At 52.3% G+C, this 27402-nt stretch overlaps 1 protein-coding gene across 5 annotated transcripts in view; it reads right to left on the bottom strand.

Annotated features, from left to right (window-relative positions):
- MVB12B (multivesicular body subunit 12B) overlaps positions 1–15600 on the bottom strand; it is an 83720-nt gene extending 68120 nt beyond the window's left edge. For 4 of the 5 annotated variants that reach the window (XM_044439868.1, XM_044439870.1, XM_044439867.1 and 1 more), the window contains exons 1-2: positions 15286–15404; positions 4351–4473 (exon numbers count right to left, since the gene is read on the bottom strand). In XM_044439868.1, coding sequence (XP_044295803.1) covers positions 4351–4473; positions 15286–15351 — 189 coding nt within the window. In that variant the 5' untranslated portion in view covers positions 15352–15404. Of the gene's footprint in view, positions 1–4350; positions 4474–15285; positions 15405–15494 lie in introns of those variants that run through there. The other variant, XM_044439869.1, reaches the window with a different exon arrangement.
- Positions 15601–27402: the final 11802 nt, after the last annotated feature.

Genomic DNA, 27402 nt, shown 5'->3' with positions numbered 1-27402 from the left:
CAAAGCCTTGGCATGAGAAAAGGCCTTTCTCAGCACACCTCTTGAGGGCCAGCACTGCCCACAGAAGCAAGGGACGGTCCAAGCACCGCATCAGGCATCATGCGCAGACAGAGCCTGTCGGATCTTCTGAGTTTCACGGATGACTGAGAGTCTCCGGAGAAGCTGCCCTTCTTGCCAACAACCCAGATAATTAACAGAAGCCGCAGCCTTTTAATGTAAGAGCACAAGAAGAGCTGTGCTGGATCAAACCAGGGACCTATCTAGCCCCACGTGCATTTTTTTCTTGGCAGGGGGGCTGTTAAATGCTTTATGGCATGCCACTTAAATAATTCAAGAACTAAACAGGACACCCTCCGTTTCTGAGCAAACAGCCTCTGCGTCAAGGAGAATTACAGGCCGTGAGAAGCCCAATAGATGGCGAATGAAAGCAGAATACGGTGGAGCAGCATCCGTGGCAGACTCTGGGCGGAGTCATGGAAAGCTCCGCCTCTTCTTTCCTATTGGCTCCTGCTGGACTTCAAAGACTTCTATCTGATGCCCTTCAGCATCACCTTTGAACCAAATAAGCTCAGCCTTAGTAAAACAGACTCTCCTAGGGTGGGAATGATGCTGAGCGGAACAAAGGAAGCGAGCGCCCAGCAAGAAAGAGGCAAGAGCAGAGCAGGTACAAGTCCGCTGTTGTGGCTCCGGGATTCCGGAGAGCCTGTGAAGGGTGGAATCTTCAGCGTACCTGGGAGAGGTAAGGTGTGCAAACCTGAGAATTCCCGAAAGGTAACTCTGATGGTTTGGGAAACTCTGGTGCAAAGCAGGAAGGATAACTGTTTCAGGATGGAAGGCTGGCTGCGGGTTTGGGAACGCTGGCCAGGCTTGCCTGGGCCACCCTGTCGGAGCAAGCCCAACTCACCTGATGGAATACCCCCCGCCCCGGCCCCCTCCAACTTTCTGGTCCTGCAAAAACCACCTAAGAGAATTGTCTCCAAAGTCGAGGCACCACAAAAACAGGACTGGGTGGGCAAAGGATCGGGTCCTTTGCGCAGCTGGGCCAAATACCTGCTGGAGCCAGAAGGAAGGGTGGGTGAGAAGAGCACCCATCCATCAAGAGGGATTCGTCCTTCCCGCTGCTTTCTCCACCGACCCGTCCAGCAACTTGCCGGCACGGCATGCTGCCATTCCCTCAATCCGCAGGGGAATTCCAGTCAAGCCGTGGCATATGACTTCACTCACTTGCTGATAATATCAATGGCAGCAGGTTGAGAAGGGCGGAGAGGCGTATCCTCAGAGCCTCAGGCCAATGCTGGTTCCACCCCTATTCTGGCAGCGCTCTTTGCCTCTATTCCCTGTTCTCTTCCTGTAAGAATGTAAACACTCCACCTGGCAAACAGGTCCGCTGTCCTTCTTCTTGCATCCAGAGGCATACCAGTCCTTCTCTAGCATCCTTCTGATGCTGGGCTGTTTAGGATCACACCACTTGCCATGAATGCCAGCTCAGGAGAAAGCCACCTTGCCCACACTGAAGCCAGCTCCTGAGATTTCGTCAAACACTGTCCCATTGGAAACAAAGTCCACTGGAAGGGTTTTGTTGCAGCCATAAGGACTAGCAACTTGGGCTGCCGCTGCTTTGGGGAAAAAAAAATCTAAACTTCCCAAGACAAGCACCAGACTGTGGAATGCTCAGAGCATACCAAAAAGAACTATGAATAATTATCTTGCATTAATATTATCAAATAAATGCAAACATAACTCTGAATAGGGTGCATATTAATGTAAAGGAACTTGCCTGGATGCCTCACCCTCCGCATCGGGGCTACCCATGTGACCTCTTGCAGATGTTGTGGGAGAGGGAAAAGAACTGCATTTTAATTTCCCCCTTATCTTTGTTATGGCTGACTCTGTGCAGCCTGGAAGGCTGGATCCCCGCTTTCCAGCAAGGAGGCAATGCTCTCCCAAATCAGCACTAAAAGCCAGCTGAGCTCCGGAGGGACTTCACACACTGGTTCAGCCTCAGTTCATCAACACCCGCATTTCTTCAGCCAGCGAAGGATCAGGTTCCCCCATGTGTTCCTCACCGCATACCGGCTGGCTGGTTTCCGATTCTCCCTGCCTAGCACGAGGCTCCCTCCCCAAATCCGGGTCTGGAGCGGAGGAGCTCGGGGCCCTAGGAAGCCGCCTCATGAGGCCAGCTCAGCACTGTGGGCTGCCACCTATCTGGAATTCAGGCAGGCAGCTTCCCCCGGATTCCCTGGAGATGCTTGGAGCAAACCTGGGGCTCCAGGCATGCATGGCGGGGTCTGCGCCACTACGTTCCAGGGGACCCCTCAGGTCTGCACTCAGCCCAGCCCAGGGAAGTGTCCTTTTAACTAGTCGTGGGCCTCCAAGGTCCTTCCCTGCTCTGCTACCAAAAACCTTTTCTAACAGAGGCAGGCAATGTCCAGGGGCCAATTCCTCCTGGCCCCGGTATCCACTGGGGGCCACGCACCCCAGCCCCACTTCGCTGCCACCATTCAGTGCTGAGACCACAGCAAAAAAGCTGTTTTCCCCCCTCTAAAGCCAAAATCACACTCCCCAAATGGTCACTCCTGCGTTCCATTTCTATATGGCCCAATCGGCAGAGCTCTCTGTATTTTGGGTATTTTGGCTTCTCCCCATTGTGCCTCGCTCCCATCCATCATGGGAGCAGGACTACCAAGACTGACCTCAGCCCTTAGGCTGGAAAAGCTATAGCTACCCCGCTCTGTGCCAGCAACACGGTTCAGACAGCATGAAAACGCTGCTCAAGGGCGGATCGTGGGCTGACACTGAATCACAGGTTGTTGTTGAAATGTGGATTCTCGTGTGGTCTGAACCCAGCCAGCAACAAACTATGGTGAACTGCCCACAACACAGTAACAAACAATGGCTTTTCTTCATGGGTTGTCTGGAGTTAACAAGCCATGGCTTGTTAGCACAGCTGAGTTCAGACAACACAAGAACCCATGCTTCAGCAACAAGCCACATTTCGATGACATAGGTGGGTTCACAAGATAAGATCAGCCAGGGGTAGCTTCCTGTGTTCTGAATCTGGCTGGAGTGGTCAATGAACCCTGAGGCTGGTTTCACACAACCTGCAAGCACCCAGGGCTTAGAGTGTTGTGTGAACCCAGACAATGTCACAGTGCTCAACCCTGAAAGCCTCATCATCACCACGTTCAGCAGGTACAGCAAGGGCAGACTGAAGTGCTGGCAGGCAACCTCACCACTTCAGCCCTGAAACTATCTCGGTATGTGCTTCCCAGCAACAGCCCAGAAGCATTTCCAAGAGAGCTAACTAAGATCCAGGGGTGCAAAATGCCAGGGCTCCTGGAGGCACGAAGCTCTCCTAATCACCCCGAGCCACCTCCAGAATATTGTGCATTACAACAAGGGCAACTCACAACAATATAGTGTTGCCGGGAAAATTTATCCTACCGCTCTTGGGACGATTGCAGCTCCGCTCTGAAGGAGCGAGGAATTCCAAGGGGGTTGGCAGGCGATGCCAGAAACCCTGCTAGTGCAAAAGCAGCCATCCCCACACCCCTACAGACCTTGGTTCCACCACACCACTGCACAAACCCATCAGCAAAAAGCCAACAGGCAGATCTTAGCATCGTTGATCAATGCAGTGGCAGGCTGCCAGAATCAGAGAATGAAAACCATTTAACCTGAGCGGGTCCCCATCCAAGAAGGGCAAATCTCTTTCCTAAATAAGGGAAACACAGAACAGGAAACTGCAGCCAAGTCTGTGCTCAGAAACCCTCTAAACGATGTGCTTGCTTTTAAACTGTAAATGCTTTTCAAGCAAACCGAAGGATGAAACACTTTAGAACAGGGTTGCGTAACCCAGAGGTGGCCCGCAGAGGTATACCGGGATAGGAGGGTCACCCCCACATACTGCTCTTTCCGAGAGTGATCCGGTCCCCCGGCAGCCCCCGCGAAAAGCCGACTGGCAGCGGCAGGCCCAGAGCCAGCTTCCAAGAGCTGCATTCAGCCTGCATATTTCCCACCCCTGCTTTGCAGTCTCTCGTCCTTCAGGCAAATACAGAACACCAGAGCGGCAGCTGATACAATCTCAGAAGAGAGAGAACTAATCTGCATGTTGAGACAAGGAAATATGCATCAGACACGTGAATAGTGCTGCAGATTACAGCTGCCGCCGCCACCGACAAACACCACAGCACGTTCTCTGCACCACATTCAAAAAAGTCCATGCCCACACGGTCCGAATTCTGCACCAGGAAATGGAAAGCAAATAGAAACCAAGCTCTGCAAGCAGCAACCAAAATCACAGGACGCAAACTTCCAGAACTGCTCGGAAAGGGAGAAAGAGCTACTTACGACATCATAATTCGTAGGTGCCCGATTCCGGGAGGCCACAACGCCTACTCCAGTGATTGGGTCCATCGGGGCATCCGGCAAGGCATCAGCGAGGTCTTTAACCTCCGGCATTGTGGACTGATCCTGCAACGGTGAAGAGGAATTAAGCAACAGCAAGGTCACCAGGCAAGAAGCCAACGGGCGTATCGCTGTAGAAAGCCAAGTATTCCAGAACAAACACTCCGGCTGGGCACTCCCTACCCAAAGCACCATTCCCGGCCATAAAGGACTGACTTGCTTTTTTGATAGCGCTGCAATGCTCTTCAAGATAAGGGCAACCACCTCAGAAATATTTTACCAAGCAAAAATTTTTTATCCAAAAATATTTTATCCAAGCGACACACAGAGGTAACCTGCTTGCGTTGTTTTGTTTTTATAAAGCTGCAGCCTGGCCTCTTTCTATTCATGCTGTTGAGGAGGGGGCAGGATTTTGCTTGGGAATGTTTTTTGAAGCTGCTAGTCCTCATGGGTGCTAATGAGAGAAATGTGGATAAATGATTGCATTTTAACGGTGGGTAATGCAATCCCCTCTTGCACAGGTCACATGTGCAAATAAAATCGGCAGGTTCTAATGCCGGGGGGGGGGGATAATTTATGCAAGATTGCACAATTCAGGCTCCTGTTGGCACCCCCAAATTGTGGCACCCAACAAATTCAATGGACAACACATTTGTCTCCTTCTCTGATTGTGTAGCCTAAGTGGTGCCAAGTCTTCCTACTTCCTGGGTCTCTCATCTTAAACAGGAACTGGGTACCTGGAAGAAAATCACAGGCTGTGATTCTTTGTGCAGCTGAAGACAGCTGGACCTCGGTGTCCCCCACCCCTCCGTGCATCTCTGTGTGTGGCCCCCGGCTGCCACTGCCTCTTCCAACTTCCTTGATCTCCAATACTGACCAAGAGCCATTCCTTGGAGGAAGAACCCTGAAGCCAGAGGCTGAGATCTGCTTTGCCGAAAGCACAGAAACATAGAAAACAGAGCGAGTCAGAAGGGGCCTCCCGGGCCATCTAGCCTGACCTCCGGCACCAGCTGGCTCCGCTCACGACATGCCCACCATGTGGACGTCCAGCCTATCCTTGAACACCCGCACCGATGGGGCCTCAACCACCTCCCGGGGAAGCCCATTTCACACCCTCGGGGTCCCGACTGTCAGGAAGTGCTTCCTGGCATCCATATGGAACCTTGGCTCCCTGAGCTTGGCTCGCTTTCTCCAAGAAGCCGGGGGGGGGGGTGTAGGCAACAAAATCCCCCCGCCCCCATAGCCACAGCAAGAGCAGCTTCAAAAAGGGCCCTTCGCACCACTTGACCAATGGAGCCAGGCTTCCTGGCCCAGCAAAGACCTTGCAACCTGAGCAAGACAGGTAAAAATCGCAGAGCAGAGAGGAAAGCTGGGGAGAACCTAGGACCCTCTTTTCAGAAGCAGCTAGAACTTGGTGCCACCTCCCACACACGACCCTATGGATTTGAAAGATATGTCAAAGGTGGTTTGCAGTTGCCAGGCCCAATCCAAAGCTCCACTGTAGCTCACCAGGATCCTATTTATTTATCTGTTTCATTTCTTATCTGCACATCTCTGCATCTCTCTCATTAGCTCGCCTCCAAACCGGCGATTATAGATACAAAGGATGAGTTTAAAAACTGGAATGGCATTAAAGCCATGGATGGTTGAAGGTTCTTCTCCTGGTGGACTTCCATTGGGCCATAGGTATCTTGACCCAAGTTCCTTACGGCTGTGGACACTTCTACCAGAATCTTGAACCCAAGACACAGCAAACGGGCAGCCCGTGAAGTTTGTCCAGCAAAAGAGCTGCAGGCTGAAAAAGAGGCAGGTCCTGACCAAGAGAGAATCACAGCAGTCCAGCATGGCAGGTGCTAGCGTGTGCATCTCCTTGGCTGAGGGGAATCAGTCGGAGCTGATAAAGGTGCCCAAGCTGGCACAGTCACCTGGCAGGTCACAAACAAAAGAGGCAGACAGGTGCCCACTAGTGGAGAATTGGGCAGATCGATCCCCTGCTGCTGAGACTTCCATCCCCAGAATTCCTGGCCATTGGCTATGCCAATGGGCTTCTGGGAGGCAGCGACATCTAGAGAGCTGCTTTCTGCTCAGCCCGGCCGCTCGTTCGGGGCCTCCTCAACCCTGCAGCCTGATTTTCATGAGCCCAACAGACCGTGCTGTCGACAGCCACCATGTTCCTACCTGCAAGGAACCCGACACTGCTCGAGTCCCTAGCAGCTAAAGCCAAAGCTTAACGTCAACGCAGCTTCTGCATCCAAAGACAATGCCTAGAGGCTGCCACTTCTAACCAGGTGAACTAGCAGCAAGAGTGCCTCTGAGCACCTACGGAGCATTTTCCTTTCCTGTGTCACTGATTCGCCATCACACGTCACAGGGCAAACAGCATTTCGAGGGAAAGGGGCAGATGGCAGAAGCCGAGGGCCTCAGGCCCTTTCGTTTTACAAATCAGACACGGTTCCATCTGTTTCCCCCACCAGCGTCAGGCCAGCTGCCATCTCTCAGAACAAGGGCCTGATTCCCCGAGTGGCTGAGAAAGGGTCAGGAGTTCCCGGGTGTACTTTGGCACAAAGAGGCACTTCTCCATCGCCCCTCACCGCCAGAAGTTGCCAAGAATAATCTCTCTGGGGATCCTGGATGGAAGAAAGAGCGCGCACGGCACCGTTTGGCAGCTCCGAAGCACAAAAGGTTTCTTGTGGGTGGGTGACTCAGTAGGAGCAGCAGGGGGTGGGCAGGAAACTCAGATCAATTCAGACTTTGTTGCTGCGTCCACAAAGACCAGCTTTATAGCGAGAGCCCATGAAGGGACAAGGAAAAGAGCAGGATGTGGAAAGGCAGCCCCTGTCACAACAGGGCTGCTCTCCCGTTTGCGCTGGGGCAGATGAATATGCCCCAACCCACCCTCTCTTCTCAGCACAGGGACCATCTGTCAGACGCATCCATGGACAACCTTTCTTTAGCATCAGGTACCTCCACTTGTGGTGGAGACACGCAATGGTCACATCGATTATTGTGAGCCGCCCCGAGGCTTTGGCGAATGGGGCGGCATAGAGGCCTCCTAAATAAATAAATAAACGATTCTGAAAGACACCCCAGAATGCTCAGTTGTGATCTATCTACATGGCATCTTTTCAAACCACTTCTGCCTGCTTCAACTTTCCTATTTCCGGGACCAGCAGTGGCGAGATTCTCCAAAGATTTAATTGCACAACTCTAACTATTCCCATCACCTTTCAGGCTTTCAGGATCGACAGTTGGTCAGGACAACCCAGAGGTCTACCTCCTACAGCAGGGGTGCAGAACCCAGGGGTCAAGGGCCAAATGAGGCCCTCCAGGGGTCTGTGGATGACCACACCCCTTCCCTTGGCTCCACCCCTTGGCTCTCACCACTGACGAGAGCTTGGTGCTCTTGCAGCGTTTCTGCAGCTCATCAGAATGGGATGAAATGCTTCTTCCTTCTGAAAATAGGAGCCGCAATAAGCAAGCAGGTTTGTGTTTGGGCTCTGAAAGCATCACTGTCTTTGTACTGGCTTATTCGCAAGACACCAAATATCAGGAGGCGCCCACACGTGCGTGCAAGAGCCAGCTCTGTGGGCAGGTTTTCAGGCAGGTCTTGTAGGGGAGGGGGAGCACAGCGGAGAATGAAATTCCAGTCTCCCAGCACCCCTCTGGATCTGGAAAAAGCCCGTTAAACACACAGAGATCTGTTCCTTATCAAAAAGTGCATTTCTGTCAATCCAAGAAAGTTGCTTTGCAGAGCTGCAGTTGGCTTGCTTAAGCGAGTTATTTTTCACCCTGCAGGATGTGTCCAAATCAGATCTAGAGAGGGACAGGATATGACTTGGGGATATTTAGGTAAATATTGTTCTGAACTTTGCAGAGGCTACAGAGTGAGCTAGTGGGAGATACAGACGACTAGGTTCAAGTGATCTCGCCTTCCCGGTCAAGCGTACTGTTCTGTTTCCATCTTTTGCACCCTCTGTTGGATTTTGCTTCTGTAACACAAGCTCGAACTAAGTTTCCTTGCTGAGTTAAAAAAAAGCACAACATTGTAAGCTGATTATTCATATATTTGTGCAAGATTTCTGGTAACGAGAAGGATCCTGTTCAAGCCATAAACCCAGGAAGCAACACCACCACAGCCAAACAGTCCCGCCTCCACTGACGCAGAACCAGCATACAGAAAGCACAGAGGTTCGAGAGAAGGCTGGATCCTTCTCGTTCGGGAGAAATGGGGGACTTCAGTGGCCCTTGTCCCAAGTGGGTCTTTTCCAAGAGGAGGGAATCTCTTGCAGCCAGAGGGTCTCCATTTGGAGACTGCACTCCAGAGGTAAGGCCAAAATCCCTCAGACCTGCAGCCTGCATTGGCATACAGATTTTGATGTCAGTAACAAAGGAATCTCTGGAAAGGAATCCCAAGGAATCCTTTTCGGAATGGGGGAAATGGTGCAAAAGCCAGAACATCATCCAATGGTTTGTAGTTGGGGAAGAGGAAGTAGATTTCTGAGGAGCCCTGGAAGGCCAAACATGACCCCCAGGCCTGAGGCTGTAACCGCCCCCCCCCCCCCCGCACCAAGTCTATGCTAAGTATCTTAACTCTGAAAAGCCAGCCTGGAAAAAGGAGAGAAGGGGGTGCAATGACATTCTAACTGAAGGAGCAGCAAGTCGTCCCAAATGATTCAATATTTTCCCTGCAGCATGAAAGAATTGGCTTCCTGTTCATCCACGTGAATGGACCACCGATTCCGAAACCTAACCCAACAAACTGTGGTTCCTTACACCGTCTTCTTCACAGGGCTATTGTGGTCCTTTTCTCATCCATTTTAGCCTTCCACATCGGCCACCTCAAGTTCCTTGCAAGGGGTGGGGAAGCCAGAATATAAATCAAATAAAATAATTAGAGCCTTCCAAAATGAACCTGGATTCCTCCAGATCCTTTGCTCAGCTCTCCTCCATTCCAGCCATTGTGGCCAATGGTCAAGGACGATGGAAATCGTAGCCTAATATCTGGGCGGGGGTGTGTGTGTGTGCGTGTGCAGGCTGGGAGACCATGGAAGGGATGCCAAGTTGCAGAGCCATCGGCTGCCTCATACTTTTCTGGATGAAGTGTGGCCAAACACCTGACAGCTCTCTCGCAGAGGAGAGCATCTTTCACCCGCTTTGCATCTGTCAGTCATTGTGAATTGGCAACAGGTGAGGCCGGGGGTGAGGACAGAGGCTCGGAAGCCCTACAAAGCAGGTGTCCGCCTGGGCCGGTGATGCACCGATGATGCACCGTTTCACCCTGCCGGGAGCTGGAAGGCAGGTCACTCTGGGGAAAGCAAGCTCATCCCTTCCTCCTGTCGGCTTTGTTATCAAACAGGAAGGTTGCTATTCAGTCACAGAAGCCCTGAAATGGGAGTGTGAAGCTTGGGGAGGGGAGGGGAAACGCCATGTCGGGACCCTCCAACACGTCCTCGCTGCCATGGCCAGTTTTCACGGCCACGTCACCATTCAGCCTTTCCCAGCCGGGATCCTTCAAAGCTTTGGTTTCTCAGCTGCCCTCCCCTTTGGCCATCCTGGCCAAAGGTCAGGGAAGATGGGGGTTGTGGTACAAAGCAGCCCGTGGGTGCCAAGTGGGGGAAGAACACTTCAGCCAAACCACTCCAGATCCTCGGGCCTTCTGCAGGGATCCAGGAGGTGGAAAGCAGGAAGATGGACTCTGCCACCGGGGCCCACACCTTCTGGAAGCCCCCCCCCCACCCCGAGGCCAACCCTTTTCAGTGCAGGAGACAACGGAAATGTGTCCCATCGCCTTGGAATTTATTTCTTCACTAAACATCTACAACCTGCCTTTGTCCCTCCAAGGAACCCAAGGAGGCTTCTATTCATTTCAAAATAACCCTGCAGAGTAGGCAGACCTGGACACCTGCAACTGGCCCAGATTCACCCACTGAGCTTCCCCCCAATGAGGACTAGATCCCTGGCCTCCCACTTCCTAGTCCAACATTTGAGCCTCTACACTGCACTCGGCCTACGGATTCACGCTGCCTTCCATGCTGGCCTTCCAATCATATTATACACTTCTGCTTTATTTACCCAGGTTCCATATTTATATCACAGTTTTACTGTTGCACCTGCAGCTGGATCTGTGATGCAGTACAGAAATATTTCTAAATTAAAAGAACCTTCACTGGTTTTCCAATATACCCACACGCGTGTGCACGAGAGGCAGCGCGTGTGCGCACGCACGCATGCACGCACAGCTGCACACGCAGGCACAAGGCGGCAAAAGATCACATTCCACCTGATGACCTTTTTCATAAAACTTGAATGTAATCAATGCTCGTCTCTTAATAATTCACTAACTTTAGGGTCAAATGTTGCCTTCTCTGCTAAAAAACTATAATGCAAAACAACGTAACCACATAGCACAAAACAACGCGCTATAATGTAAAGCGATTTAGCGTGCTGAGACCAAAAGGGAATCTTATAGTTCCTGCCTGCCGGGTGGGGAGCGGTTAGCAGTTGCAGGATTTTGCTTTCTGTCTAAACATGCATACAATGTCAGCCTCACAGTGCCACAACGGACAGGCACAACCAGCTGTCACAAAACTATTTTGCAGACCCTTCCATGATGCAAACCGCGAACGCAGTGGGCTTCCCCCCATTCTCCAAAACCGCACTGAGATGACTGTGCCTTCCTATTTAACATGCCAAATCCTACAGACAAGGTTAGAAACATCCTGCAAAGGAACCCAGCATCCTGCAAGGCAGCCGCTCTGGGTTAGCATCTCGAGCTACAAAGCTGAATTACCAAGGCGGGTGATGGCGAAGGAACCAAGAGACAGATTCTCTGCCGCTTAGCATAGAAATAAAGAAACAGTGAGAATCAGAAGGGGTCTCGTGGGCCATCAAGTCTGACCCCCAGCTCCAGCTGGCTCTGCTCATGGGCATGTCCAGCCTATCCTTAAATATCCCCACCGTTGGGCCTTCAACTGCCTCCCATGGAAACCCATTCATACTCTTGGAATCCTAACCATCAGGAAGTACTTCCTGGCAGCCACCCTGAATCTTGGTCCCCTGAGCCTGGCTCCTTGGAACGTGTCCTGCCTCTACTGCAGGGGAAAAAAGGTCATGATCCACCTCTGCGTGGCACCCCCTCATGTGCCTGTACGTCACTAACAGGTCCCCTCTGAGTCTCCCCCTCTCCAGGCTGAAGAGACCCAGCGCCCTCAGCCTCTCATACGGCTTCCCCTGCAAACCGGCCACCAACCTCGTGGCCCCACTTGCTACAAGGCACTATGAGAAGCAAGTACCAAATATGGCCACTTTGCGGCAAGCTCAGCCTCCCCAGCAGAAAGCCCCACAATCCACGCCGGAAGAAGGAGACACAGTTTCAGAGTGACGTGTGGGCTTCTGAGTATCCCACACGCAACTCCTCAAGCGTCTTGGAGCACAGTTCTGCATGCATCCCAAAACACAACTCACCGCACCACACAAGGCCTCAGCCAGATGCAGGCCGTTCACTCACCATGCTCAGAATTGTCTGCTCTGTGCTTCTGAGAGCAGCTCTCCAAAAGGATTCCCCTGCCTTACCTACAGGTGCCAAGGGAAGCTGAGCTGCAACGCTTCCATTAAAGGGCCATTAAAATGTGTCTTGCCATTTTCACTTTTTCTAGGTCAATGGCACCGCAACTCCCAAGCTCTGCACCAGTGGGACGGCCGCTGACCAGCCTTCCCAAGCTCTAGCGCAGTTTCAATGGCACGTCCTTCTCAGGTATAGCCAAAGAAAGAAACAGTCAAAGAAAGTGAGCCAAGGCTGAGCCAACTTCTGAAAAACTGTTGCTGTGGGACCGCCAGGAGACCAAAAGCAGCGCTTGGCATCTGAGTCTAGGGGGAGAGCAACCCTGCAGCCCCTGTAGATGCCACAACACCCTCTGGATGGGGCTCCGAGTTCCAATCCTGCCCACAGTCACTACAGGAACAGCACACCGGCTGCTTCCTTGAGTCATGACTGGAAGGAGGAATAAGCGGGCATTCCAGTGGGGGGCCAGAGGAGACAGAAATGTCCTGGCCTCTTTGGCCCCTGCCTGGCCCCTGCCAGCAGCCTGTCCAGAGGAGAGTCATGGAAAGGGAAGGTGAAGAGGGACATTGCACACCTCTCCCCCCCCCCACCCGGCCTTGCTGGCAAGGCTCAGGTGACTCAGTGGCCTCTGAGATCAGAGCTTCCTACAAGATAAAGCAGGAAGGGCAGCTGCTCATGGTGATCCCTGGCATCTCCAGGCAGGGCACAGAAGGAATCCTGGAAAGCCACTGCTGCCAGTCAGAGTCCAAACAGTCCAGAGTCCAACCGGTGTCCAAGGCAGTTTTGCCCATTATCACAAGACTACGCTGTTGCTGCTGCAAGGGACTGTCACGTTACCCCCTGGGATGCCTGACTTACCTTAGAACACCTATTCAGCCTTAGCTCTCAAAAACAAGGCTGTGTTTATCTGCCAAGGAGCATGGAAAATTGCATGAGGTCACACTGCCTTCAGAAACTGTACTGATCCTACGACAGGAACTGTCCCACCCCATTTGTGGAACATGTACCCCTTCGGTATCGTTTCTGAGTTAGGTCTGTGCTGTTCTGTAACATTTCGGTGCAATTGCAACCAGCTGGAGAAAACCTGCAAGCAAAGGTGGGGCAATCTTATGCACATTTAAGTAGAGAGAAAAAAATCCCACAGCCATCCAGAAAGCTTCAGCAATTCTGAATGGCTTCAGTCTTCAGTAGCTCTGCTGAACAGCTTCAGTATTTATGAGAAAAGGAGTAAAACGCCTCTTCACCCACACCATTCTCTCCAGGTACATTTGCCTTAACTGAAAGATTTAAAAAAGGCCTGATTCTTGAACAGAACAAGGGTCCTTCCAGACTGGCCTTCTCTCCACACTGTGGCCAATCAGCAGCCCCCAGGAAATCCACCTGCGAGCACCCTCCAGTCACCGCAAGCGCAACGGGTGTGCAAAGGTGTGGTAACTCACCCACTCAGCAGCACAGGGCAGATGGGGAGGGCACTCAAGAGCAAAAGCGCCCCGATGGGTCAGGCAAAGGGTCCGTCTAGCTGCCCAAAGGGAAGCCCACAGACGGCACAAGAGCGCAACAGCACTCTCCCAACCATGTTCCCCAGCACCTGGTGATTGCACAGGTTTTGGGAGGTCGAGAAGAAGGGGAGAAACTGCCTGTGTGTGGTTCCCACTGCTGCAAACCTCCAGTGCATGTGCCCCATTCATGACGGTTCCTCCCCAGACTAAGCTAAGAATGACTCAGGCGCTCCAGCTGTTCTGTGCAATGAACGTGCTGCACCTCCTCGTCACCCGACCAGCGTTTTGCTGGCACTTTCCAGGATTTGCACCGTCCTTTTCAAGTGACTCCAACGGGTTTCCTGACGGAATCACTGCTCTGCAGCATCAGCACCATTTCCAACATGCCGCCCTCGAGAGATTTTGGACTAGAACCCCCATCAGCCCCAGGCAGCATGGCTCACTGATGGGGATTTGTGTGCGTGATCCAAACAGCTGGAGAGCACCGTGTTGGGGAAAGGCCTCCAGCTGTGCCTGGCATAAGATTCTTTCCCTTTTTTTAAAGTGCTACTAGGAGAAAGCAAAATAATTGCTCAAAACTAGATTCATTTGAAGGCGGGGGAGAATTGCAAGCTTTCAGCTCTTCTGACAAGGAATTCAACAGATTTGCAACACTGTTTCTAAAACAAAGGACTGCTCCTTTCAAAGCTCCCCATTCCTCCCACCTGTCCACCTCACCCCCTTCAGGACATTCCCACCAGGAAGACTGAGAGCCCATCTTATCCCAAGGTGAGCAATCCGGACAGATTTGGACCACCAGGAGTGGCGTGGGGAGCATCCCATCCCAAGTGGTGGCCAAGCAAGGGCGTGGGAAAAAATGGAGGTGGGGTTGAAGGAGAGAGGGAAACGGCCAAGCCAGGGGCCCGGAGCCTCTGCTGCACAAGCAATCCACACCAGGTTTGATCACTGACCTGCACTGCAGGCAGGCTCAGGTCATAGCTCCAGGGGGAGCCGCTGCCAGTCAGAGCCAGCATGCACAGCCAGGTGCTTGGAGAAACAGGGCATGCTGGTCCCGAGAAGCAGAGACTGCATGCCGGGGCAGCTGGCCTTTGGAGCTGTATCCTTGGCACCCAATGGCATGCCATGGGCCCGGGAGATGTACACCTTGCACTGGGCTCATGCCGCCCAGGCCTTCCCCGTGGGGCCCAGTGGGCACCCCACGCACGGGAGCCCTGAGAGACATTTTCGGTGATCGACTAAATGACCAAGGCGCACCTTGCTAAAAACTGGGACTGTCAGTTGGCCGGAGGACATAGATACACACAGATGGATATTCCTGAGCGGGGGAGACAGGGGAAGAGGTTCAGGCGAAGACAAAGGAAGTCTATTGTTATGATGCCATTATTTGGGGGGGGGGGGAGCCGCGGCCCGTCCCCAGCCAAGCTCGACCCAGGGAACCGGGCATCCGCGAGCGCGCACTGGAGCCACTGCGACGGCCCCGTGCGCTCGCAGGCTCGGCAGATGCCGATCCAGGGACGCCGCATGCGGGGATCGCCCCCGCCGCATCCCCCCGGTTCAGCCAGGCCGCAGAGAGGGGCGACAGCTCTGCGGCGGCGAGGAAGCGCCCCCTCCCCAAAAGGTCACCAAGGTGTGGGGGGGGGCGAAGGGGGAAGAGAAAGAGCGATCAGAAGCAGCCGAGGCTGCGGAGAGGAAGCAACGCGAAGGCCACCCAGGCGAAGGGGGCGAGAGAGAAGGAGGGGAGGGGAGGGCGCAGGGCCCAGCCGGGGAAGGGGGAGGCGGGCCAGGCCTGCCCCAGAGGCTCCGGGGGGGACACTTAACTGTTGCCCGGGGCGCGGGCGGCGGCTGATCGCGGCTCCCCCGTTTCAGGCAGAAGCAGTTTCTCATTGCCCGGCAGGGCGGGGAGCGAAGAGGAGGCGGCAGGCGCAGGAGGAGAGGAGAGGAGAGGAGAGGAGGAGCAGCGCAGCGAGTGGGGGGCACAGGCGGCCTTTTCGGGGCCCGCCCGAGGCGGCGGCGGCGGCGATCCTTACCGGGCGCGTTCGACCGAGCAGCGCCCTCCGCCCCAGCGCGGCGCACCGAGCGAAGGAGCCCGTCAGGAGCCGAGGCCGCCGGCTGGGGCCATGGGCGCGGGCGGAGGAGGGCGGCCGAGGAGGCGAGCCTGGCGCCGCCTCCGAGGCGCTCCGCCGAGGAGGCGGCGCCGCGGCGCCAGCGAGCACATTGCCCCCTGCCTCCCGGAGCCCGCACTGCCGCCGCCGCCGCTGCTCCCTGCCGCCGCCGCCCGGCCCGAGGCACCCTGTGGCTCGCGGGGCGCACGCCGCGCACCGGGGACGCGTGCAGGCCCCCGCGGTGCGCCCAGGGCGCGCACGGGGGTCCAGCGCCCGTGGAGACCTTCGGGGCGCGCGCGCGCTCCGCGGAGCTGTGGAGACGCGCGCGTTGCGCCCCGGGCGCGCCGCGCGGGCCGGGGACCCTTGGACCCTCCCCTTGGCACCAGCGCGCGGGACGCGAGATCGGGCCGAGATGCTTGGCTTCTTCACCAGGCCTTTCGCTTGGGGTGGGCGAAGGCCCTGAGGGAAGCAGCAGCTCTTCCCCTCACCTCCTGCGCCGCCTCCCTTCTCGGATCGAGAGCCCGCGCTCCGGGAGCCCCTCCAGGCGCAGCCCCCTGCCCAGTGGCGCCGGAGACTGCCATCTCGCACGGAGCTCCCACGCGTGGAGCAACTGCCCAGGCTGCCCCTGACACAGGCGGCGACCACCGCCAACGTGCCTGGGGAAGTGGGGTGGCAAGGAGCCCTGGAGGGCGGGTGTCTGCTCCAGCAGCGGGTGGGCAACAAGCAACCCCCGGAGGCATTCCGCCTAGAACACCCCCACTGGCTCTGGCTAGCAATGCTGAGGGATGCTGTGACTTGCAGGCCAAAATTCTGGAGGCCCAGAAGTAGCCCTCGCCACTCTTGGTCCCCTCCTGAGAATGCTGCCAGGCATGTGCCTTGGACTCCACACCCCATCATCCCTGACCACAAATCATGCTGACTTGGGCTGACCGGAATTGGAGTCCAACACATCAGAGCTGGAATTTGCATCTGAGGATCACGTTGTGGTCCAGGGCTAGCAACCCGTTTCGTCCTCCACTTGATCCTGGCTTCCAGTTCCCATCTGCCCTGCCGCCTTGGCCTGTAGCCACAGACGCCAGGACTTGTAACCTGGCGATAACTGGACCGCTGTAGCCACACAGCCTTGCAGTGCTGAGTCCCGGATTGGACTTTCCTGGTGGCTGCCCAGCTGCCCTTGTGAAAGATCTCAGATGGACGTTGGGGAGCCAAGGCCATCCGTTCTTCGGTTTCTCAAGGGATACCAGCTCGGCCGTGCAGATTGTGCTCAGGGGAAGCACTGCTGGAGGCCTGCTTTCAAGCAGGGGTGGTGTTGGGTCCTGCCAAGATCCTGGCACCCACACGCGGAGCACAATTTAGCATCGCTGACATACTTTGCTCCAAAGTCTGCATGCACCTTTCTTGCAAGGACCCTGCCTCCTCACACAGAAGCAGAGCCAGTCGGAAGGGGTCTCTCGGGGCATCTAGTCTGACCCCCGGCTCCAGCCAGCTCCACTCACGACATGCCCACCATCAGTATTTGAAAAACCAGGAGAGGAAGACTTTTGATTGGGGGGGGGGGAGATCATTCAATTGGGGAGGCATCAGGAGGCAAAAGACACATGGGGGGACCTCCCCCCACCCAGCTAATCCTGTATCTTCATTTCAATGGGTGCCCATGGAAAGCAGGCCAGAGAAGCAGATGGTTTCCCAGATATTTGGGGCTCTGAAAGATTCTGGGCCCCAGCTCTAGTTGGGCCATTCTCCTGACACTCCCCTGCTTCTCAGTTTGTGGAATTATCACATTATATCTCTATGCCTCCTGTAGCCAAAGTTGTCTGGGTGGTTCACAATATTTGAAGTCACCCATCCAGACTTCAACCAGGCCTGATGCTGCTTAGCTTGCAAGAGCAGGCAAGAGCAGGCACTTCAGCTATATGAGGGGACAATACCGGGCAACTCTGCCCAATAGTTTGACGTTGCATTCAGCAGCTTGGCCACAAGGGCCCCATGGAATCATCTACTGCAGCCAGTCCAATGGGGAAAGAGGTGGACATTTGTGATGGCTTCTACATTTTATATCACTTCCTCTGCCTTTTATATTTAAAAAATATTCCACGCTGCTGTGGAAGACCCTGTCCCAGCCTTCCTCAGGCAGGTGCCTTCCAGATCTGTGGGATTACAATTCCCATCCTCAGGCAGCATGGGGGTGGAGCTGGGGTTATCATCCCAACCCATATGGAGGGCATCAAGTTAGGACTATCGCTAGTTATCATTTGGAGGTCAGGAACAAGGTGTATGTAGAAGAACAAGGCAAGGAGAAGGTAACAGTGGTCACAAGCAAGCCCAAAGCTGCTTAGAGGACAGAGCAAGGAGCACGTACCTTGGAGCAGGGATTCAGGAGCAGCCGGGAAGCATGAGCCAAGACAGGAACTGGATCGAGTGAAGTTCAGGTGGGATGCAGGAAGCAGGACACGCAACAGAAAACAGGAGAGACAACCGAGCATGTCAATGCAGGTAAGGTCAGGCAGGAAGCAAGAACTAAATGACCACTAAAAGGAAAAGCTGCACAGCCACTGCAGTCAACGAAGGGGGCGGCTTGCTCTTCTGTAGCCCTTCCCCAGGTCTCCCAGCTGGCTCCCAGCCTGAGCACTCCAACAGGGCTTAGGACCAATCCCGCCAGTACTGTGATGGTTGTTCTGGTTCTGGCCACCAGATGGCGCCCTGGAGCGGCTCAACACCCAATGGTGGGATGCAGCCCCCAAGAAACCACCAAGAGACTGAGAGGAAAGGGTTAAAGATGGGAAAATGCAGCACTGGGAAACCCCAGAGACCCAGATTGGTACCCCAGAGGGGAAAATTTGCCCTCTAAGCCTGGAGTTTGACTTGGCATTAGGTAATTAAATCTGCACAGGGGTAGGCAGCTTGTGGCCCTCCGTGTGTTTTGGCCTACAACTCCCATCAGCCCTCATCAGCAGACCTAATAGAGATGGATGATGGGAACTGTAGGCCAAACTGGGATGCCCAGACACTATTAAATCCATCCCCTGCCATCCATTCACAGATGGTCGGGCATCTTTCATTCTGTCCTCTGCCCATCAAAGGAAGTCGGTTTTGTGCAAACCCACTTGTACGCATTTGCATAAATCCACAGTTCTACTAAGTTGCGTAGATGTGCAAATGTGTATTTTCACACTTTTACCTAAAGGGGAAATGGGCACTTTTGGCCAGTGTTTATTTATTTATTTATTTATTTATTTCTCTTTTGTTTTACAACTAAATTTGCATAGGATTACAGAAAGCTGAACATGAGAAGTGGTCCTCAGGCCAGTGGAATTCATGCAATATAGGAAAAGCCATTCCACCATGGAATGCACAGTTCAGACGCTTGGAAATGCAATTGATCACTGCAGAGGAAGGACTGACGGACTCAGTTCTCATGTCAGACTTCAGAAGAACTTTGCTGATGAATGGGACTTGTATTCTGAGATCAGCAATGGTGGATTTCAGCTAATTCCTCCCTCCGATCTAGCAAGATAGCTCTCATATGATCGGCAAACTTGCGGTCTCCACAGTGGCTATGAATGCCTCATATTCTTTGGATCCAAGCTAGATCTTGGAATGCGATATGGCAGTTTCTCTCCCTGCAATGCCTTGAGGCTATTAAAAGTACAATGAACTTTCTCTTTCTCTCCTCCCCACTCTCTCCTTTTAGTACAGAGAGTAATTTGGATGCACCAATGTTGCTTGATGGAGGTAAGAAATATACACCCCATACATCATAAATGCCCCCGATGGCACGTTAAGAAATGCAAAAAGATCTCTCAAGCTGGAAAAAAACACATACCCTGGCATGCGTTCTGAAGTGTTAATGCTCTCCCATGGATTGGCTGTTACTAAGACAGTCTTTAGTGTAATAATATTTTTTATAAACCTCCCGTTTCAATAAGTTCCAGCAGCAGAGGGATCTATCCATGGTTTCCTAAGGAAACATCTAATGGGTACTTAGTAGCCAGAAAACATAAGCATGCATATTGCAAACATATGTGTGCAAACTTTTTTTTTCCAGGATAGAAATGTCCTCCACGATGAGCCCCCACCCACTGCCTCATAGGGACTAGCTGCTTTTCATGAGCTGGCACTGAAAAATGTGCCATTAGGTTTCTCTTTTTTTCCTTCCCCCATGACAGTATTTGAGTCCTAGCCATCATACCTTTGCTTGGGCTACATCGTATAATCACAGCAGGTACTCTGGGGTTTTTTTTTAAAGACGCATCTACATTTCTGTTTCATGGTCATGGCAACAGAAAATTCTGCTACCTGAAATCTTTCCCCATTCTTTTTCCAGCAAAGGCTAATGTCAGTGAAATTGTGAGCAGGCCTTTTCAGATGCTCTTTTGGGTGTTTTGAAATATGAGTATTATATTTTAGCATGTCTTTATTTAATTTTTTATCTTATATGGCTCTGAGTATACATGTGAGACAGGAAGGCAATTTTTTCTTTTCTATTGTGTGCTTAAGCCAAGCATAACACAAAAGGAAAGGGGATTACAAGGGAGGAGAAAAACTGCAAATCGAGATATTAGATTCTTAGTTGCAAAATTCAGCAGGCCATGAGCGCACATAAAACATTCAGCCCAAAACAAAGGAACCCAGCTCAGCTCGCAGCAGTGAGCTTTGATGCCAACTGACCAAGAGGGTTGCAAGGGCTGAAACACAGCACCAACCTAGTGGCCACTAGCTGCAAAAAAAGCAAGTTCCATATTATGGATTCATTAGCCCAGGAACTAAAAAGAAAACTCTCTATATCAGAAGGGATCCATCCCAAAATCAAGGGTGCAAGCATTCTCAGAACACTTCTTGTGGTTCTGGCTGCCATGTGGCCAAGGAAATGGCAGAGCTGGAAAGCAGGCAGAAAAGCACACCTGAAATGTTTATGGGGCCAGGCAACAGAGAAACAGCGCGAGTCAGAAGGGGTCTCCCGGGCCATCTAGTCTGACCCCCGGCTCCAGCTGGCCCCGCTCACGACATGCCCTCCATGTGGACGTCCAGCCTATCCTTGAACACCCACACTGATGGGGCCTCAACCACCTCCCGTGGAAGCCCATTCCACACCCTCGGGGTCCTGACTGTCAGGAAGTGCTTCCTGGCACCCAAACTGAACCTTGGCTCCCTGAGCTTTGCAACCTCTCTCTGAAGAAAAGTTACAAGGCTTGGGGCTTTCTGTTTAGCATGGGGGTGAGGAAGGGGCACCCTGAGGGCTACAGGTGAGGGAAAGGGCACCTGTGCCTGCTACAGAGCACCTGAAGCTTGCAGCCAGCGGTTAGCCAAGCAACCCTCTGCAGCCCTCGCACAAAGCACACGCGCTGGAAGGGCTTTGGGACACTGCTGGCTGCAGCCTGTGGGAGCCCAGGGGGGAAATACCTGGTCGCCCATCCCGGATTAGAAGGAAAGGCAAGTGAGGGCAGGTATGACCCAGGCTATGCATGGTATGGAGAAAGCGGATGGGGGTGTTTCTCCTTCTGCAACCGAAGAACGTCAGCTCTTCCAATGGAACGGACCGGTGGGCGTTTCAGGCCAGGGGAGCAGACGTCCTTCATGCACTGCAAAGCCAGTGGGTAGCCCTGACTGGCACAAGAGAGGGGGGCGACTGCCGGCTCGGATGGCTTGCAAAGGGCGTGGGGCAAACGGGTGGGAAAAGCTGCTGCCGGCCGGGTGCCCTGGTGGCCTCCACACGGCCACCGGACTCACGCCTTGCTTGCAGTTCCATCCCGGCATCCAGTCGGCCTCTGTGGGAAGCGGGAGGCTCAGCCCTGGCCTGCGCTCACAGGGCTGCTTTCCCCTAATTGACTGTCTCGCTGGGAGAGCGGTTGGAAAGGTTTTGGATGACATTCCCGGGTGGTGAAGTGCAACCACTTAATTTGGTCTCAGAACAAGACAGAGCAAAAAGGTTGATTTTGCATGCCGGGTGAAGGAACTGGATGTTGGAGTTTGGAGCGTCCAGCAAAATGTTAAATTGAAAGCCTCAGGACACAAGCCGGGTTGGCAGGTGCATGTTGCGGGTGGAAGCACTGCTTTTGTGTAAATGTGTGTCAAGTTGTGCCCGTCCTGTGTGTAGCTGAAACAAAACTGCAGAGTCCTTTTCTCCTCCTCTGTATTCCCTTTCTGTTATTAATGTGCTGTGATTATTGTGTATGGATGCATTTCACGGCATACTGGGAGTCATACAGTTTTGGTCTGGAAATACATAGGATTGCAAACTCATTTTTGCCTTTCTTTTTTCTGTCCTGGAGACTCGGCAGGGGAAGGGATGACTGCTCTGCCTAGTGTCCGCAAGGACACGGGTGCAATTTGTCCTGGGAAGGCAGAAGGCTCAAAGGGTGGGACCCAATTGCTCGCAGGGGCCATTCAGACAAGAATGGCCAGGAAATGCTTGAAGTAGTGGAGTGTTTTTTCTGTCTGAACCTGCATCGGATTGCAGGTGTCCTAGTCTTTCCTCTGCATGTTCAAATACACAGACACCTTCTGTTTAAGGCGAGCCGTTCATTTCCAAATTCCCAGACTAGCATTCCTTTATCCAAAACTGGGGCAATGGCAGCTCCTTTGTCTTATAAAACTTTTGCTTCTGGTAGACCACTGTCCCCCCTTTTAATATGTTCATACCGATGTTGTATTTGATCTTATTTTGAACCGCATTATTCGAACAGTATTCTAATTTTTGTGGACTAAATTGCTGTGCATTGCCTGCAGGGTAAGGTTAATGGGTGAATTAACAGATGGAATTTTTAAAAACCCTAGGAAAAAAAGCTCTCCTTGTTTATTATTTCCACATTAATGAGATTTTTCACCCATCCTTCCTCTAGGATTCTCAGGAGAGTGTGATTTTCCTCCGTTCCCTCATCCACCTATTTGACATGCAAATCAGCCCCTTAAGGTAGGCCAGTCTGAGGGAGAGTGACTGGTCTTGTCGAATTTTTGCCTGTAAGTTCTTTGGGGCAGGGGACTCTCCACTAGCCTTTTGCAAAACACCACATGCATAGCCTTAAACCAGGGCAATGGATTTGGCCATCTGCTCCAGCACTACAAGCTCTGGCTGGCAGCAGCTCTCTCTTCTCTTCCCTTTCAAAGGATCAGATCTTAGAAGCACAATCAGATATTCACAAACGTTGTGAAATTCTCTATTTCCAGCAGAGGTTGGAGGAGGTTGAAGGGGTGACCCTCTGCATGCCCCCACCCCATCCTACACTTCTGCTTCTTGTTTAGCTTGCTCTGTGCCTTCCCATCCACCACAGGTCTTCTGCTGAATCTACAGGAGCTATCTATGGTGCTGAACCCCCCAACACATTCAGTACCCTGGAGAGCTCCTACAAAGCTCAAAATAAAAGCTGCCGTGGTTGAGGGTCCCACCAACACGGGAGTCATTGCCCTTCCTGCCGGACTCCTCTCTGCAGACCTTTGCCTGGGGTTCTGCTTTCAGCACTGGACAGCTCCCGTGGCCCAGCTCTTTCCTGGCCCCTTAAGGCTCTATTCCAGGGGTCCTCAAACTTTTTCAACAGGGGGCCAGTTGAAAGGTGGCGGCAGTGGGTGCGGGCTGGTGAGGTAGCAGGCGCAGGCCTGGCCATTCCCGGCCTGGCCACCTCCGGGCTTGCATAATTAAAAATAGATTTAAAAAGTTAGGTTTGTTACATTCAGTCCTGTGGTTGTCTTCGTCTCTCTCTTCCACCTGCCTCTCTTCTGTTTCCTGCATCATATTCCCACTCTGTATATGCATGCAATGGGGGGTGGGGGGAGATCCGGCGCATGCGCAGTTAAGCTGTTGCAATTTGGGCGTGTGCCGGCTCTTTCTCTGCTCAGTTTCAAAGAATCCCTGTGCCAGTTCAGAGCTTTTGGACTCGCTTTTCTCTGAGCAAGTCCAAAACCTCTGAGGCAGGCTGGATAAAGGGGCATGGCGGGCTGGATCCGGCCTTTGGGCAGTAATTTGAGGATCCATGCTCTATTCATTTCTATATAGCTCATTAGCCAAAGCTCTGTGGACGACTGCCCAAAAGCACAACCAGATAAAGAAACAGTAATAATTTAACATGCAAATTTTAGACAACTGAAGCAACCGAACCATTTTGCAGAAATACTGACCTGATAAAGGCAGACAACAGAAATGCCCCCTTGAATGCCTGGGAGCAGAGGGCAGACTGAACCTGCTGCCAGGGTGAACAGTGTTCGGGGCAACTGGGCCACCACGGAGAAGGCCCCTCCTCTGTTGCCACTTCCACTTGGGAGAAGGCCCCTTTGATAAGGCTCAGGCAGTCTGGCGGCCTGTCTGGAAAGGTGCAGTCCCAATCCATGGGAGACCTTGATAGGTTAAAACTAAGACTTTGGTCCAGGCTCAGAAACATGTAGGTAAAGCGATGCAAGCAGGACAGAACACTGTGTGCTTGGACCTTCTGGTTCTGGTTGCTCATCTCACCAGGATGTGGGTGGCAGGAGTTATGATAGACTCTGGGATGCCAAGCAAGGCAGAGTCTAACCACCATCCAGAGCCTGGTGGTTGGGATAGAACCAGAGCTGGGCTCAAGGAACGGCAGAATCAGGAATGGGGGGTGCGCATCAGAGCAAGGGTGGTGTGCAGCCCAGGTTCAAGAGCCCAGAAGAGAAGCAGACCAAGGAAATGGTGCCTGAGTAGCCAGGCAGGACTCAGGCGCAGCAGCAGGTGTGGAAGGCTGGGCGAGCAAGGCAGGGCAGGAGCCAGATGCTGGAGGCAAACCGTACCACAACCAAGAGGAAATTCGGCATTGCAGATGCCACCAAACTGGGTGGGAGAGCTGAAACCCTCGAAGACAGAAAGAAGATTCAGGGTTGGGGTGCTGGGCAGAAACCAACATGAAGAAAATCAATAGATGGTGGGTTCTTGGCTCAGAAGGACCTTGGAACTGTTGAAGATCTCAAGCTGAAGATGAGCCAACGATGCGATGCAGCTGCAAAAAGGGCAGAGGCTAGTTTAGGCTGCGTGAATAGAAGTCTCACTTCCAAATCCCATGAAGTGTTAGTCCCTCTTTCTTCAGCACTGGCTAACTCCTGTGCCCCCCTCAGCCTCCAAAACATTGGAATGTCAAGTTTTGGGTGTCTCAATATTTCACCCTGCTTGAATCATAGAATAGAAGAGTTGGAAGGGGCCATGAAGGCCATCTAGTCCAACCCCTGCTGTTTCAGGACACCACGTCACACCATCCCACTCAGATGGTCATCCAGCTTCTTTTTGAAAGTCTCTAGTATGAGACAGTCAAAGTTTTTAGTGTTGCTTAGCTCCCAACCTTACCCCTAACCCTCCCCAGCACAAAGGTTGCGGATACGTGTGGATTTGAACCCAGATCGTTCAGTTTTCATCCAGGGGCAGGCAGCACCTGTCCCCTTGCAGACTACAAGTCCCATCATTCCCAACCAGGGTGTGACCCTCACTTAAACCAAAACACCCACCATGCACCAGCTTGCCTAGCCCATTAAATCCAACACTGCAGTCATGATACTAACTTGGGCACTGCTGGAAAATATCATTCCGTCTCTGCAAATCTGGTTGCATGGCCTCATCACACTGCGAGAAACTTAATATGGAAGGAGAGGAGCTGCAGCACCTGTCCTGCTATTTATATATCAGAGATCATAATGTTTAAGTGCCTGTGCTTTAAACCTGGGAACTGGGCTTCCCCGAGAGAATGCCCATGGTTCATCAGATGCTGACAGCTGTTAGTAAGAACAGGTTTAAAAACTCTTCAGAAATTCCTTCCTAGCAACTCAGTGATTTGGCGAATGGGGTGGGGAGCGCTGGGTGGGAAACTGTTATTTGGACTTAGAAATGTGCAGGCGAATGACCACTGGATTAAACGACTTTTGCTTTCACTACAGTTCTGCACTCAAAAAAGCTTTATTGCTTGCATTTTGGTCACCTGGCAGTCACTAAAGACACAGGAGCCCTGGCAACAACAATTGTTGGCAATACTCTCTGGGAATCAAGCTTGGCTTTAGCATGAGGTTGCCAAGTGACTGGAGGTACAGGCGCTCTTGTGTGTTCTGCAGGCGCTTGGTGCCTAGAAATCAACCAGCAAATTTATTCATATATCAGATCTTTCAATTTTTCAGAGAAGCAATGGTTGGTTAAGCCAAAAAGAAAACAAAGCAATGATTGGCCAAAACAAAACAAACATTAGCAGTCAGTTCTTGAGCCATGGCTCAAATGTATCAGAGAAGGGAGCTAGTGAGAATTACAGGTTAGAGGATCTTCCCCAGCCTAGTACTCTCCAGAGGCATTTTATTTATTTTCCAATTTATATCCTACCTTTTTCCTACAAAGGGTTCAAGGCAGCTTACATCTCCTCCTCCATCTTATCCCCACAACAACCACCCTGTGAGGTAGGTTGGACTGAGAGTCTGTGGCTGGCCCAAAGTCACCCAGTTGGCTCCATGGCTGAGCGGGGACTAGAAACCAGGTCGTCTGAGTCCCAGTCCCACGCTCTTCACCACTACACCGCTCTGGCTGTCTTTGCACCACAATTCCCATAATTCCCATCCAGCAGGCCATTGACTGGGAATTCTGGGTGTTACAGTCCAAATGTGTCTGGAAGGCACAGGGTTGGAGAAGACCGGGCTAGAGCATTGGACTGGGACCCAGGAGATCCAAGTTCTGCTCCCCACATGGGCCACAAAGCTTTTGCAAGAAATCCTAGGCAGCTTACATTATCTTCCTTTCCCCAGTTTATCCCCACAACAACCCTGTGAGGTAGGTTAAGCTAAGAATCACTGCATGGCCCAAGTCACCCAGTGAGCTTTATGACCAAGAGCGGGACTAGAACCCAGGTCTCCAGAGTCCCACACTCTAACCATGACCCTGTTGGCATTCACCAAACTGGCCTCAGACACGGCATGTGATAGAAATTCTCTCTCAGTTGGCATCATGCAGAATTCATCAGTGCATCGGTATTATTTGTGTATTATCTGTTCTGCGGTCTTCTTGCAGAAAACTTTTCTTGGCCTGAGATTCTCCACAGCCTCTAACAATTAGACTGGACACATCATAGCCACTTAGAGAAAGCACAACCTGGCCTAAGGTGGCTTCTTTCATTTCTAGCATTAACTTCAGGGAATGTCATGGAGTAGTTTAAGAAAGCTTCAACTCGCCAAGCAACAGGGATGCAGGATAAACTCATCTAGTTCACATGTCAATGAAACACACCAAAATTCACTTGTTGGAAGCAATAGTCAAGTGGAAACACATCTGTCACTGCTAGCACGTTGCAGAATGCATGCTAGCAAGTCAAAATGCATACAGAAATGAATGCATTTGCAAAAATAATTTATATATTCAGGAAAAGAATTGCAAACCAAATGCAAATCTGCCCAGCAAAACACAGGCATCAGGAGAAATGGACACAAAAATATGTACAGAGATTAGTGCAAACTGAATCATCTCAAACCTGAGACTGGGAAACTTCTCAAAGTTCAGGATGAACAGAAGATTTTGAGAGAGAGAGAGAGAGAGAGAGAGAGAGAAATGGAGCCGGACCAAAATGACAGGTTTATCAGCCACTCCTCATCCCAGGGCAGGACTTGTCTCAATATAAAAAAACAAAATAGAAGATTGTGACAAGTGATTGAATGACACTGATTGTTGTGTCAGAACCACAAAGCAGTATTTGGCCAGTAAGCAAACGAAGCTTTCAATTAAAAATGAAGCCTTAAATGCCTGGGCAAACAAGGGCATTTTGATCTGGAATTAAAGTGAAAGCCAAGGGAGGGAGCATTCCAAAAGGGGGGGGGGGCATCACAAAGAAGACCCTCTTGACCCTGAATGTATAGGGGAAATCCAGAT

This window comes from Varanus komodoensis, unplaced genomic scaffold, assembly GCF_004798865.1.
Source record: "Varanus komodoensis strain SLA01 unplaced genomic scaffold, ASM479886v1 scaffold36, whole genome shotgun sequence".
NCBI lineage: Eukaryota > Metazoa > Chordata > Lepidosauria > Squamata > Varanidae > Varanus > Varanus komodoensis.
Note: the sequence above shows the minus strand (reverse complement) of the source record. Positions and strands in the feature narration are given on the sequence as shown.